General features: G+C 35.5%; 1 protein-coding gene across 1 annotated transcript in view; it reads left to right on the forward strand.

Moving 5' to 3' along the window:
- Window positions 1-12,941, forward strand: part of PCNX1 (pecanex 1) — an 84,878-nt gene extending 71,937 nt beyond the window's left edge. Inside the window, exons 27-36 of the mRNA XM_070939538.1 lie at window positions 266-519; window positions 1,291-1,521; window positions 1,939-2,039; window positions 3,358-3,508; window positions 5,011-5,241; window positions 6,544-6,818; window positions 7,775-7,980; window positions 9,813-10,252; window positions 11,015-11,155; window positions 11,759-12,941. Of these exons, the coding sequence (XP_070795639.1) occupies window positions 266-519; window positions 1,291-1,521; window positions 1,939-2,039; window positions 3,358-3,508; window positions 5,011-5,241; window positions 6,544-6,818; window positions 7,775-7,980; window positions 9,813-10,252; window positions 11,015-11,155; window positions 11,759-11,899 (2,171 nt within the window). The 3' untranslated portion in view covers window positions 11,900-12,941. The remainder of the gene's footprint in view (window positions 1-265; window positions 520-1,290; window positions 1,522-1,938; window positions 2,040-3,357; window positions 3,509-5,010; window positions 5,242-6,543; window positions 6,819-7,774; window positions 7,981-9,812; window positions 10,253-11,014; window positions 11,156-11,758) is intronic.
- The last annotated feature ends 588 nt before the right edge of the window (window positions 12,942-13,529 follow it).

Here is a 13,529-nt window from a genome sequence, read left to right on the forward strand (position 1 = left end):
TGTTACTTTTTCTTTCATTAGTGAATTCTATTTTAGTAATTTATGGTATCTTTCCAATGGTATAAGCATTGTAGTTAAAAAAAAAACCTATGATACAGACATCACTGATCAAATGAACATGAACTCATGAAGGTCCTTAATTACTTATCCCAATATTACTCATCCCATTTTCTTCCAGAAAGCAAGTGCAAATCATTATTTTTAAATTATCAGAACTGGTGGTGTTAATGCTCCTATTTTTACGAATTACCTTTTTTCATTTCAGGAACTTATTGTCAGCAACGAGAAGTAGAAGCTATCACTGAAGGGGTTGAAGAAGATGAAGGGTTTTGTTGCTGTGAACCTGGTCACATCCCTCATGTGTTGTCTTTTAATGCTGCCTTTGGCCAGCGTTGGCTCGCTTGGGAAGTTCTAGTCACAAAGTATGTCTTGGAGGGTTACAGCATCACCGACAACAGTGCTGCTTCCATGCTTCAGGTCTTTGATCTAAGGAAAATACTCACTACGTACTATGTCAAGGTACATCTCTAACTCAGGAGTGTAGAATTGCTTTTCTCTTTACGAATGAGTACTAAGCTGTTTTACCCAAGCTATTAATATCTGTGCTATATACAGGTAGTCTTAACTTACAACAGTTCATTTAGTGAACATTCAAAGTTACAATGGCACTGAAAAAAGTGACTTATGACCGTTTTTCACACTTACGACCATTGCAACATCCCCATGGTCACATGATCAGAATTCAGATGCTTGGAAGCTGACTCATATTTATGACAGTTGCAGTGTCCTGGGGTTATGTGATCACCTTTTGTAACCTTTTGACAAGCAAAGCCAATGGGTTAGCCAGATTCACCTAATCACTGTGTTACTAGCTTAACAACTTCAGTGATTCACTGAAGTGGTAATGTGCCTATAGAAAAAAAATCATATTGGCTAGAAATGCACTGGTGAGCAAAGTTGCTTTGGGATTGAACGTGTGAGGAATTTGAACTTCAAATGTAAATCTCCATCCTCCAACCCAGAGTAATTAAAAATAATAAATACTGTGCAAACTATTCTTCTAAATGGTTTGTTCTTGTAAACCAACAGAAAAACAATACATCTGGGTATTTTCCTTTTTTCCATTTCTTTACCTTTCCTTTCCTTACTATGGCTTGGGTCTGGTAAAGAAACCATCAGGGTTCAACATCTACAGAGGATGTGTTTAATCTTTCCTTCTATTTTGCTAAATGCTTAAAAGTTACAATCAGATGTATATATTCTAATAACTCATTTTTTTTAATCTTGTAGGGTATCATCTATTATGTAATATCATCTCCCAAGCTAGAGGAATGGTTATCAAATGAAACAATGCAGGAAGGACTGCAACAATGTGCAGACCAAAATTACGTAGATGTAGACCCTACATTTAATCCTAATATTGATGAGGATTATGATCATCGGCTAGCAGGGATTTCAAGAGAGAGTTTTTGTATAATTTATCTCAACTGGGTAGAATATTGCTGCTCTCAGAGAGAAAAAGTAAGTACTTTTGAATGATTAAGAAATCCTATGAAGATATGCTGTCTTATCTCTCAAAGGACATCTGAATCCTGAAAATGTGGAAGAAAGTTGAACTTCTTAGCTGAGTCCCATATATATATTTGCTTAAAGTATTTATATTAGCTCTGAAGAGAATTTATTGCTACCAAGAATCTATTCAGTAATAACAATATCTCATTTGCTGATGATGGAACATAAAGGCTTGCAGCTGCTTTTATTAAAGTGAATGTCCCATTTTGGGTATTCTCCACTTTTTTTCCTTAAGAAAGTAGAAAACAGTGAGGAAAAGTTACAGTTTGAGTTATGTGATGGAACATAATGGTATTAATGGTGCACACAAACATCTTATATTCTTTATCTAATATTTTCAATTTTTGTTTTTGTTTTTATTCAAAGCCACTCAATGCAGATAAGGATTCTTCTTTGGTTACCCTTTGCTATGGACTGTCTGTTCTTGGTCGGAGAGCTCTGGGAACTGCTTCACATCATATGGCTAGGTACTCTTATTTATTATTCCAGAATAGGTCCCCTAGAATATAGCTGTACCTTTTCCATTCCCACTCTTAATTTGACTTACCAGATTTGAGTAGCTAATTTCAGTCTCTAAATATTAGTGACAAATTCTGACAGGATGCTTAATAGGAAGAGGAAGCTTATCCTGCTGCAGTTCTCCTCCATAAGCATTTAGTATTTAGAACTCTTAGGCCTTGCCTTTTGACCTTGATGTCCCTCATCTAGATGATTGTAAGAAAATGTTTTCAATTTAAAAAGTTGCAATTCCTTTATGCAATATAACTGTTTGTTAGGCCTTTGGCATTCCCTGAGCTTGCTTTTCTCCATCTGAATGTTTCATGGCCACTCTAGCTAACCACATCAGTGCATGGTGAAGTGCAGTTTGCTGTCTGCTATCATTAGTGTAATTGTTTCTTTGGTTGTTGATTTAGTGCTGGTTCCTGTTCTGGCCTTGGTTAATAAGTGCAGGATGATGAAGAATCTACTTAGATCTGTTTGCCTCTTTCTTTGATTTTGGTTGCTTCCTTTTTGGAATGGTTCATAGCAAGACCTTATCTCAATATGTCTGTTAATGGCAGATTTCTCAGAGTGACAAACCTTTAAAGCAGTGTTTCTCAATCTTGGCAGCTTGAAAATATGCAGACTTCAGGTAGTGGAATTCTGGAAGCTGAAGTCCACACATCTTGAAGCTGCAAAGGTTGAGAAACACAGCTGTAAAGAATATGCTTGCATTTTTGAATCTTTTAATTTTATTGTAGTCATTGACCAGCACCGAGCTGGTATTTGGGACAAGCTCAATCTATAAACGTCGAGAAAAAGAAAAGGGAACTTGGGGAGTCTTTCCTTTTAAGTTCAAGAATAGAATAAGTATAAAATTGATTCTGATGGAAGTGAAAGACTCTTGAGACACAGAAGTAATTTGTCAGCAAATAGGCCAGGTGCTTATTCAGTAAATAACTGCAGAGTACAAAGTAATGCAAGTTTCCAGATAGAACTACTGCTATTCTCATTAACCCAAAGAATTTATGCCACTTTTCTGCCAAATAATTTGAGGATGATTAGTTCCCTTTAGTGTTTCAGCCATTCTTAAATGCATAGCCAGGACAGATGAGGAACTGAAGAATGATTGTCAGCTTCTTTTTTTTTAATACTTCTGGTTTATATTTGTTTATGATGGCAGTTTAAATTTGCTTGGGCAGCCCACAATGTTTATATAGAAATGAAAATCTTACTTTCTTCAACTAATTTTAGAATATTGAATGCTTGCTTTAATGTTTGGGGTTTCTCTCCCAAACCAAACAGTAATCTGGAATCTTTCCTGTATGGGCTCCATGCCTTGTTTAAAGGAGACTTTCGTATATCATCAATTCGAGATGAATGGATTTTTGCAGACATGGAATTACTGAGAAAAGTGGTGGTCCCTGGAATACGCATGTCACTAAAACTGCATCAGGTATAAAGAATGCTTGCACACATGCACATCAGCCGAAGGTGACATAGATTATTATAATTCAAACTCTGTGGGTAAGGGTTTGTAGCAGTTCTCCCATTGGTAAAAAGTTGATTCAAGAGCAAATGGAGCTCTTGAAAAAGAAGTCACTTTTAGTAATGTATGAGGAAAAAAATTAATTATGAAATGAATGCCAATAAATACAGTAAAAATTAATTCAGTGTTATATTTATTCATTCATTCACTCATTCACTTTCTGTTGCCACCCATCTCAAGCAAGTGACTCTGGTTATATATCATCTGGTAAATTTATCAAATTTACCAGAGTCATTCACTAAGATGGGCGGCTTTAGAAGTTGAATAAAATAAATACATAAATAAATAATGCTTGGTTCACACGTATATTTGTATACATAATTGAAATGTATTAAAAGAATGTTGTTCCAATACATGGATATTGACTGGCGATAGCATTCTTTGACAGTTTATTTAGGATAATTTATCAGGAAAGGAAAACATTAACTTCCAAGAAACAAATTGGCTTTGATATTTTTTCAGTTACCTGTTTGAATGGATTTATTTTCACAAATAGCTTTATAATTAAAGATATGTAAGTTATAGGAATTTGCTTTACTGTCCATATTAGCAGGATCAGCAATTCAATGTAGAGTGAATAGATATTTTCAATAGATATTTTAACAGATCTATTTGGTATTTTTTTAAACAACTTCTATTTTTCCTTGCAAGGTTACCTCATGTAAGAAAGAGCAGGACTGAGCAAATTTGGGGGAAATAGTTGGAATTAAATGGAGAAGGAAAGAATTGAGCAGTTAGGAATTGAAGGGAAGCAGACTACTTTTCAATATCACTGACTACAAAATTCCCTGGTATTGTTTATCAAATTTTCCCTGGTCTCCATTGTTTCTCATTTTTTCTCATTTTTTAATACTAAACTTTCAGAAGCATATATTGGTTTCATACGCATTTCTTAAAAACAAGTGCAATTTTTACATCTTTTTTGATAAGAGAAAAACTATGTTTGTTAATTGCATTTGGTATTGCCATGGTGCCAGATGTCACAAATCCATCCCTGGAGAAATTTACGGCTGAGTTGTTTTACACCTCAGCTTAAAACCTAGACTGTGGTCTATGAATGCTTATACAGTGGTAAATTTGTTAGCCTTTAGGGAAACTGAGCATTCTTCATTGTTTAATGTTTTTCTCAAGCTGATAACTAGATGCAATCTTAAATGATTGTGTTTGGCTGAATATAAACTTTGACTGTATAATTTTAACATAGGCTAAAACAATGTTCCTCAGCCTTGGCAGGTTGAAGATGTGTGGACCTAAATTCCCAGAATTCCTCAGCCAAACTTGCTATTCTGGGAGTTGAAGTCCACATGTCCTCATGTTGCCAAGGCTCAGCAACTCTGGACTAGAATATAATCATTTCCCTTTTCACAATGAAGGCTCATATTGAACAGTGCTTTTACTCTTTGGTTTAGGATCATTTCACCTCTCCTGATGAATACGATGATCCTGCTGTTCTCTATGAAGCTATCACAACGCATGAACAAAACTTGGTTATAGCTCATGAGGGGGACCCTGCTTGGCGAAGTGCTGTACTTTCCAATTCTCCCTCCCTACTTGCCCTTCGCCACGTGATGGATGATGGCACCAACGAATACAAGATCATCATGTTGAACAAGCGCTATCTAATCTTCAGAGTCATTAAAGTAAGATACTATTAATGGAGGGGATGAGACTACCTGTTCTAGGATGAGATGTAATAAATGGGGAGGATAGGCATTTATTACTTTCTAGTATGAAATTGGTGTTTTGATTTTTTTTTTTAATTCCTTTTTTAAATGCTGTGATTTTGTTAAGCAATTCTCTGATGTTAAATTCTTTTAGGTTTTTAAATATTTTGATTAAGGAAATCTGCAGGATTTACAGACATTTTATATTATATATATATATATTTATTTTCTGAGGTTTTCGCGGGTGTTTGTATGTAGGTCTTTGGTTATTTGGGTTTTGTCCCGCGTAGAATTGGAAGTGTCTTGGCGATATTTCAACGAAGTCTCATTCGTCATCTTCAGGCTGGTGTTTTCGGCTTCGTGCTTCTAGGAGCACGAAGCCGAAAACACCAGCCTGAAGATGACGAATGAGACTTTGTTGAAACTTCCAATTCTACGTGGGAGAAAACCCAAATAACCAAAGACCTACATATATATTATATATACAATTATGGAATTATATATATACAATATATATATATAATTCCATAATTGTGAAAAGTGTAGCAGAAGCATCTCTCACTACCTTGCTACATCTTACTTCCTACAGCATACTAATAACAGATTTTATCTACTTCTTGTGTATAAGCAAATTTTGAACGCTTAAAAGTAGAATAAATAATGATATAATATATGCATGAATGCTTTCCATAAAGTTAAATACAGGGGCTGCATGCTTCTAAAGTAATTAAATGAATTTTAGTTATTTTTCTAAAAGGTAAAACTTTAATGTATAATTTTAAAATTGTCTAAATCTTGAGTGTATTTATGATTAGGATGGAAGTGTGTATGTGTGCGTGCCTATATCCTGTTTTCAGTTATGCATTTAAAAAGCATCTATGGAGACTCTCAATCATCCAGGTCATGGTTGTCCCAAAGGCGCTTTTTTCCAAAAGGCATTTGGACTTCCTTGGGTTTTTTTCCTTAAAAATGTTTCAGTTCACATCCAAGCTTCTTCAGTTCCCCACCAGTTAGTTAGAACCAAGGAAGCTTCATGGATGAGAAATGAAATATTTTCAAAGGAAAAAAAAAACCAAGAAAGTTCAGTTGCCTTTTGAAAAAAAGCACTTTTGGGACATTTAAAAATGGTTGTAATTTTAGACCACTTTTGTGCTAGTAGATTTATTTGATAAAATCAGTGAATATTTCATGTTTTAAGATTCATGTAGTTATAGCTGTCTGGTTTGCATTTTGCCACACTATTTTCTACATACCTTCTTGATTTCTGTGTTTTTGCAGGTAAATAAGGAATGTGTTCGTGGCCTTTGGGCTGGGCAGCAGCAGGAGTTGGTCTTCTTACGCAATCGAAACCCAGAAAGAGGGAGCATCCAAAATGCAAAACAAGCTTTGAGGAACATGATTAACTCATCTTGTGATCAGCCTATTGGATACCCAATTTATGTCTCACCTCTGACAACTTCATATTCTGATAGCCTTGAACAGCTAAAGGACATTCTTGGTGGTGCCATCAGTCTGGGAAACATCAAGAACTTCATAGTATCTACATGGCACAGGTGAATAAAAAAAGTCTCCAGAGTACAGTTGCTCATTTTAGTATATTTAATTAGAATGGTACACTATAAAGTTTTGTTTTATTTTATCACTTTTCTTTTTATGATGCAAACTCAGAGTAAGATTTCTGTCAAAACAAGAATATTGCTTTTATTAGAAATGTGGAAAGCCTTTTTCAGTATTTTGTCAACAGTCAGTTTTAATCTCAGTTGTATTATTTACTTCCTGAAAACATTAACTATGGATAAAGTTTGCTCTTTGTGAAACTCTTCCAGGCGCAAATGCTCCCTTACTATTACAATACTGTCCTATTTTCCTCTGGAGTTCACTGTTCCAGGGATGATTTGTAAGTTTATGAAGGTAAATTAGGCAATAAAATCTTACCTGTTTTGTTTCTCCCATCCCTACAAGGATACTGCTGGCATCCTCAAGATTTATATTGATTGTTTCCTAATATGATTTGATTGCTTATTTGTTCCCTATGACTATCATTAAGTGTTGTACAAATGTATCTTTTCTTTTATGTACACCAAGAGCGTATGCACCAAGACAAATTCCTTGTGTGTCCAATTACACTTGGCCAATAAAGAATTCTGTTCTGTTCTGTTCTGTTCTATTCTGTTCTATTCTATTCTATTCTATTCTACAACAGCTGAGAAAACTGGTGTTGTGTTGTGTTGAATAACTTTTGGACCAGGCCCACTTGCTCAGCTTTATCTATCTCAAGAAATTGCTATGAGGTAGATACAGTGATGGAGAACTATATGCCATCTTGAATTTCTGGAAGAAAAGTAGGATGTATGATAAATAAACATGAAAATAATAGGTCAAGATATGACTGTAAGATTTTGGTAGAATCTGATAACTACTTTCTTAAGTCTGCTTGCTATTGTTTTTATTTCTGTATTTTTATTGTTATTTTATTGTATTTTTATTTTATTTTTATTGTTATGTTCAGGTTAAGAAAAGGTTGTGGTGCTGGTTGCAACAGTGGAGGAAACATTGAAGACTCAGATGCTGGAGGTGGTGCTTCCTGCACAAGTAATAGTGTAACTGTCAACGATTCTCAGAGCAGTGTATCTCAAGGAGGTGGGAATGCAACTGTTGGGCAGGGATCTGGAGTAGGATTGCAACCCCCTGTCGCCTCTCATCCAGTCACCCTAGGTAAAACTGAACTAGTGTCTGAGAGTGTATGCATTCAAATACCTCACTGCCAGATTGGGATAATTAATCTTTGAAATGTTGTTGTTTTAAATTCTATCTTCCCGTCAACCATGTCCTTTCAATTAAACAAATGATATAGGACTTCGGAAACAAGTCTTTTCTGTCATAGCACCTGCCCTCTGGAAAACCATATTCCCCAAGACCAGATTGGCTCTGTTAGGGTGTGTGTAAAAAGTATTTGTTGCTTGTGCAACGAGCAGAGCAGAAACACACAGGGAAGGAGATAAACATGCAGCTCGTGTGAGAAAAATACTTTATATACAAGATAATAAGCAGTCTCGGTGTAAGTAAAACAGTCCAAGGTCATAAACAGTAATATCAGTCCAGTAAGTATCTTCCCTTACCAAAGCAAACAGACTTTAGTAACTCTCGGTATACAGTACCATTTAACAATTCAGTCTAACACCAATCAGCAGAAAGACGCAGGAAACAACAGGAACAGGATCAATCAGGAACAAAGAACGCTTCTCTGCGCTGCTTATTTATGCATTGTAGCCTAATTACAGGGTTCAACAAACCCTGATTACGTGGCTCAGTTGTTTCTTAAAGAAACAGATATATTGCCTGACCAACAAGTTAGGAGTAAGCTACAAGCTGAACCTAACAGGCTCTAATTTTGCTAGCTTTCCATAAGTGCTAAAACTAGAATGCGTTCCAGGTCTGGGGGTAGAGAGGTTAGATGGCCTTTTAAGTAGTTTCTGTTGGGTCCATTCTTGGTAGTCATTGTTGGTTTTTCACTTCACCTATGCTGTTTTATTGTTTGAATGAGTTATTAGCCACCCAACAACTCATCATATTTTTCGTATGTAAATCAATTTAGTGATTGATTGATTAATTAATTACATTATACCACATCTATATTTCATTACCAAGGGAAAGATCTGGATTTATTTTGCACCTTATGTCAAGACTATCTTAAATAGTTTCTTAGGATTATTTTAACTATGTGAAAACCATCATGGCTCAGTGGTTAGAGTACAGTACTGCAGACTACTTTTGCTGACTGCCAGCTGCCTGCAATTTGGCAGTTCAAATCTCACCAGGCTCCAGGTTGACTTAGCCTTCCATCCTTCTGAGGTGGGTAAAATGAGGACCCAGATTGTTGGGGGCAATATGCTGACTCTGTAAATCTGTAGAGCTGTAAAGCACTGTAAGGCAGTATATAAGACTAAGTGCTAGTGCTAGTGCTATGTGGGAAGTTCTTTGTAGAAATCACACCACACAAATCAAACAGTTGTATTTATACCTCCTCAAATGATAATATCCAAAACTAAAATGTCCAGGACAAATAAATTGCTGATTACATTTTGAAAACTATCATACAGAGCAATAGTCAATCAATCAATCAGAATAGAGCTGGAAGTGACCTTGGAGGTCTTCTAGTCCAACCCCCTGCTCAAGCAGGAGACCCTACACCATTTTAGACAAGTGACTGTCCAGCCTCTTCTTAAAAACCCCCAGTGGTGAAACAGACTGACTGCCAATGATTAAGAGCATCAGGCATAAAAGACCCGGAAGTGGGGGAAATTAAATTTATCATTGAAGGAAGTTGAAGGGACTTCTGTGTAGTTTATCAGACACATTTTGCAAGCCAATAGGTTTTTCAATTTTCCAGTCAATTTTCCATCTTTGGAATAAACAAACTATAGCCTATAAAATAAATAAATAAATAAATAAATATATATACAAAATGCATATATCTAAAATTATTATACAGCATATAATAATTTCATTTATTCTTTGCTTAAAAATAAAATATATTTTATTTTTAGGCACCAGCCAGAGTGCTCATTCTGTGCAGTCAAGCCTTATCAGACATTCCCCTGCTCGTGCTTCAGTTGCCAGCCAGTCAACATACTGCTACAGCAGCCGTCATTCATCCCTCCGGACATCCACCACAGGCTTTGTGCCTTGCCGACGGTCTTCCACCAGCCAGCTTTCCCTTCGCAATCTTCCATCGTCCATACAGTCCCGTCTGTCCATGGTGAACCAAATGGAACCCGCTAACCAGACTGGTGTTGCCAATATGCAACATGGCCTCCCTTCTTCAAGCAGTTCCAGTCAGAGCATCCCAGCCTGCAAACAACATGCCCTTGTTGGCTTTTTAGGGACCGATGGAATGACGAATGTCACTGATTCACAGGCAGGCACAAATGTGAGCCCTGTGAACCAGACACAAACCAAAAGGGATGATGTTGTTTACAGAATTCAGGTAAATGAAATGTTGGAATTGATCTGGTTTATATGCCCATTATTATCTAATGACTATTTTTATGGGTGGACAGTTATGGGTTTAATTTTTTAATCTTCCCTACACTTCTGGAATGCAACACTGTGGGATGAAAAACTAATTCTTAATATACAGAATTCACCGAAGACTTCAGATATAACACCTCTTAACAGCTGGTATTCTCTAGGGCTGTGCTGTGCTTTGGCTACACTTTGAAAATGGTCCTTCAGGGTATACATTCGCTAAAGGATAGAGAATGAACAAGGCAAAGATATGGTCAGGGAATAAAGATCTTTGTATTACAGAAAAATATGGTGTACGTTAAGTATTAAAGCTATTTCAACAGTTTTCTATAATGTTATAACAATGCTATTAGGTGGAAAATTAAGCAAGTATTTGTTTTTACGTTAGATAGGCTTGCTTGTCTAGTGTTGGTTTGAGGTCCAAGCTTGATGACCCAAGTTTGGAAGCTAAGAAAAGCATTAATGGGAAACACTGAATTATATCACATTTTCTCTGTTCTACTCAAACTAATTGTAGGAGTGTGAAACCTGGGGCTCTCTAATGGTTGTGGAAATACATCTCCCTTCTTATTTTGCTGTCTGTGGTTTATAGTGTTTGGAATCGAATTATACTTGGAGGATATGCAAAACATTTTGAGTTGAAAAAGTTTTGAACTATTTCAGAACGGGGAATTTCAAACTCAATTTTTGCATAGCACTAATTTTAAGCTGCTTTTTTTAGATAATAGATCCTAGCCAGGTTTTGGAAGGGATCAACTTATCCAAAAGAAAAGAACTGCAGTGGCCAGATGAAATGATAAGACTAAGAGCTGGAAGAAACAGCTGGAAAGACTGGAATCCTCAGGAAGGCATGGAAGGCCATGTAAGTTTCATTCCTCAGCCGCCTTTGCTATTGGCATGTTCAGAGGTTATATGGATTGTATGTAAATTCAAAAAGTGGAGCAGTAAGAAAAAGCCAATTTTACAAATTCTATATTATAATGATAGACGGGAATATGTGTCATGTGTTCTGGAATTCTTAACTTTTTAAAAGTTAAGTTAACTGTTTTTTAAAACAACAACTTAAGACCCTATCAATTCTGCATAGTTTCTTGGATGGTAAGAGCATAGTATATTAAATCCACGTGAGGGAAATATACATAAAGAAGTGCACTATTTACCAAAGTATGACATTTCCTGTTCCCTTGTTACAGTTCTGAATGCTTTCTAGAACGTATTTTCTCCTGTGAAATATGGGAATATTTCTATTATTATTTTATTCTCAGTATTATAGCAGAGGAGGTTCTTACCAATAACTTTCAAGAGTAGAATCAAAGTAGTTTCTGTGCTGGAGCAACAACATAAATAAGTAAGACCTGAAAGACTAATCTTGATCTTCTCACGTAGCCTGCATGTATTACTTCAGAATGACAAAGTTCTAGTATCACTGCTGAGTATATTTTCTTTTTCTTGCTACCCCTGCTAGGTGATTCACCGTTGGGTGCCTTGCAGCAGAGATCCAGGGCATAGGTCCCATATAGACAAAACCATCTTGCTCGTCCAAATTGAAGACAAATATGTTGCAGTGATTGAAACCGGAGTCCTGGAACTTGGGGCTGAAGTGTGATCTTCTTGGACAATTAACGCCTAGTCCATCTCCACAATGTTTAGAAATGAAGTAAGGAATCCCAGAAGGATACTCTACAGCTCAAGTAATAGGAAGAGACTTGAATATGAAGTTAAGGGTAGGATGTCAGTCTCCAAAAGAATTAAGTGGGTGCTTTTGATATTTTTCAAGATAGCTACTGAAGAAAATATTGTGCATGAAGGGTAAACAGGATAAATCTTTTGCTTTATACATTATTTTATCCATTGCAATGCTTTAAAACAATCCCACATTTTCCAAGTTTCAAAACAGGAGCATCTCATTTTTTCTAATTGTCTTGCCAAAATATTTTGTCTCATTAATGTAGATTCAGTTCATTTTTTGAAGCAACTGAAAATTGTATAAATGTCGAGGTCAGTGTGAAGCTGAATAGAATGTTTCATTAACTGCAAGTATAACCAGATTTTAAACTTCTTATTTCTTCTAAGTGGGAAAAAAGATCATTGAGAAAACTGCACTATTTTTTTTATGGCAATGCACTACAAAAATCTGAGATTGCTCAGAACATTTATTGATATAAATATATATATATATAAAAAGAAAATAGTGTTATTTAAATTGCCTTTGGGATTAGTCACCTTCTCCTCCATATTCATATGATGTTAGGAAATACCATTGATTCATTTTTGGCTACAAAATTGTCCAACAACTTATTTATTCTTTCCTATTTACAATATATGGTAGATTAACCAGTAATTACAGGAGAAAACTCCAGGGAAGCCTAACTCATGGTGAAACCAATTGATAACGTAAATTTTATCTTTTTACATAATGGGCTCAATCATACAATTGTGCATTTTCTTCCTCTACTTTTGTTACTTTCCAATATGGAGTCAACAAAAGTACTTTACTGGGCTCCTTTGAAAAAATGTTTGCTTTTCTTTTTATGGAAAACTGGATGAGATACATTGTTTTAAATAAGGTTGTGACTTTATCTCTGTTCTGGGACTTACTCCTTTATTAAGCAAAATAGTTTACTTTTTAAAAAAATTAAAGGATAAAAATCAGAAGGCATGTTGTATCATATTATCTGTATCATTTTGCGTTTTAGCTCCCTTTAGTTGCTATTATGTTCTGTGACTTGAATTTATTTTCAATAATTATATATTCTATAATAATTGTACTTTGCATATAACTGTGAAACTGATTTATGTTGCATATCATCGATTTTTACTGATTGGAATTTTTAGTGTGTGTTTTCAGGGAAACAAGTTACTCAAACAGCAACAGAGTAAGGGGACAAAGTTGCAATTTTTTATCTTGCTGTTTCTATGACTTGCTCACAATGTTAATGGAAAGTTTTATATGTAGTGGTTGTTTCCTTTATGTGATCTGAAACTGGGCTCAGTAGGAAACAGAACAATTTGCAGTTGTAGCTTTTAGAAGCAGCCATCTTTTATTTTTGAATTATTCCTATGTTAATTATGAATGGGTAATCTTACAAGCAAGAAATTGCAGTGAAACATAACCATTGTACACTTTATGAACATAGTCAAATAATGTCAAAACATGAACAATCTGATACCATAAAAAACAGCCTTTGCAACTTGCTGAGTACATTAAAGTAAAATCCAAATGTCATTCTTACTGC

Source organism: Pituophis catenifer, unplaced genomic scaffold, assembly GCF_029215685.1.
Source record: "Pituophis catenifer annectens isolate HBS135680 unplaced genomic scaffold, rPitCat1.0.hap2 SCAF_1, whole genome shotgun sequence".
Lineage (NCBI taxonomy): Eukaryota > Metazoa > Chordata > Lepidosauria > Squamata > Colubridae > Pituophis > Pituophis catenifer.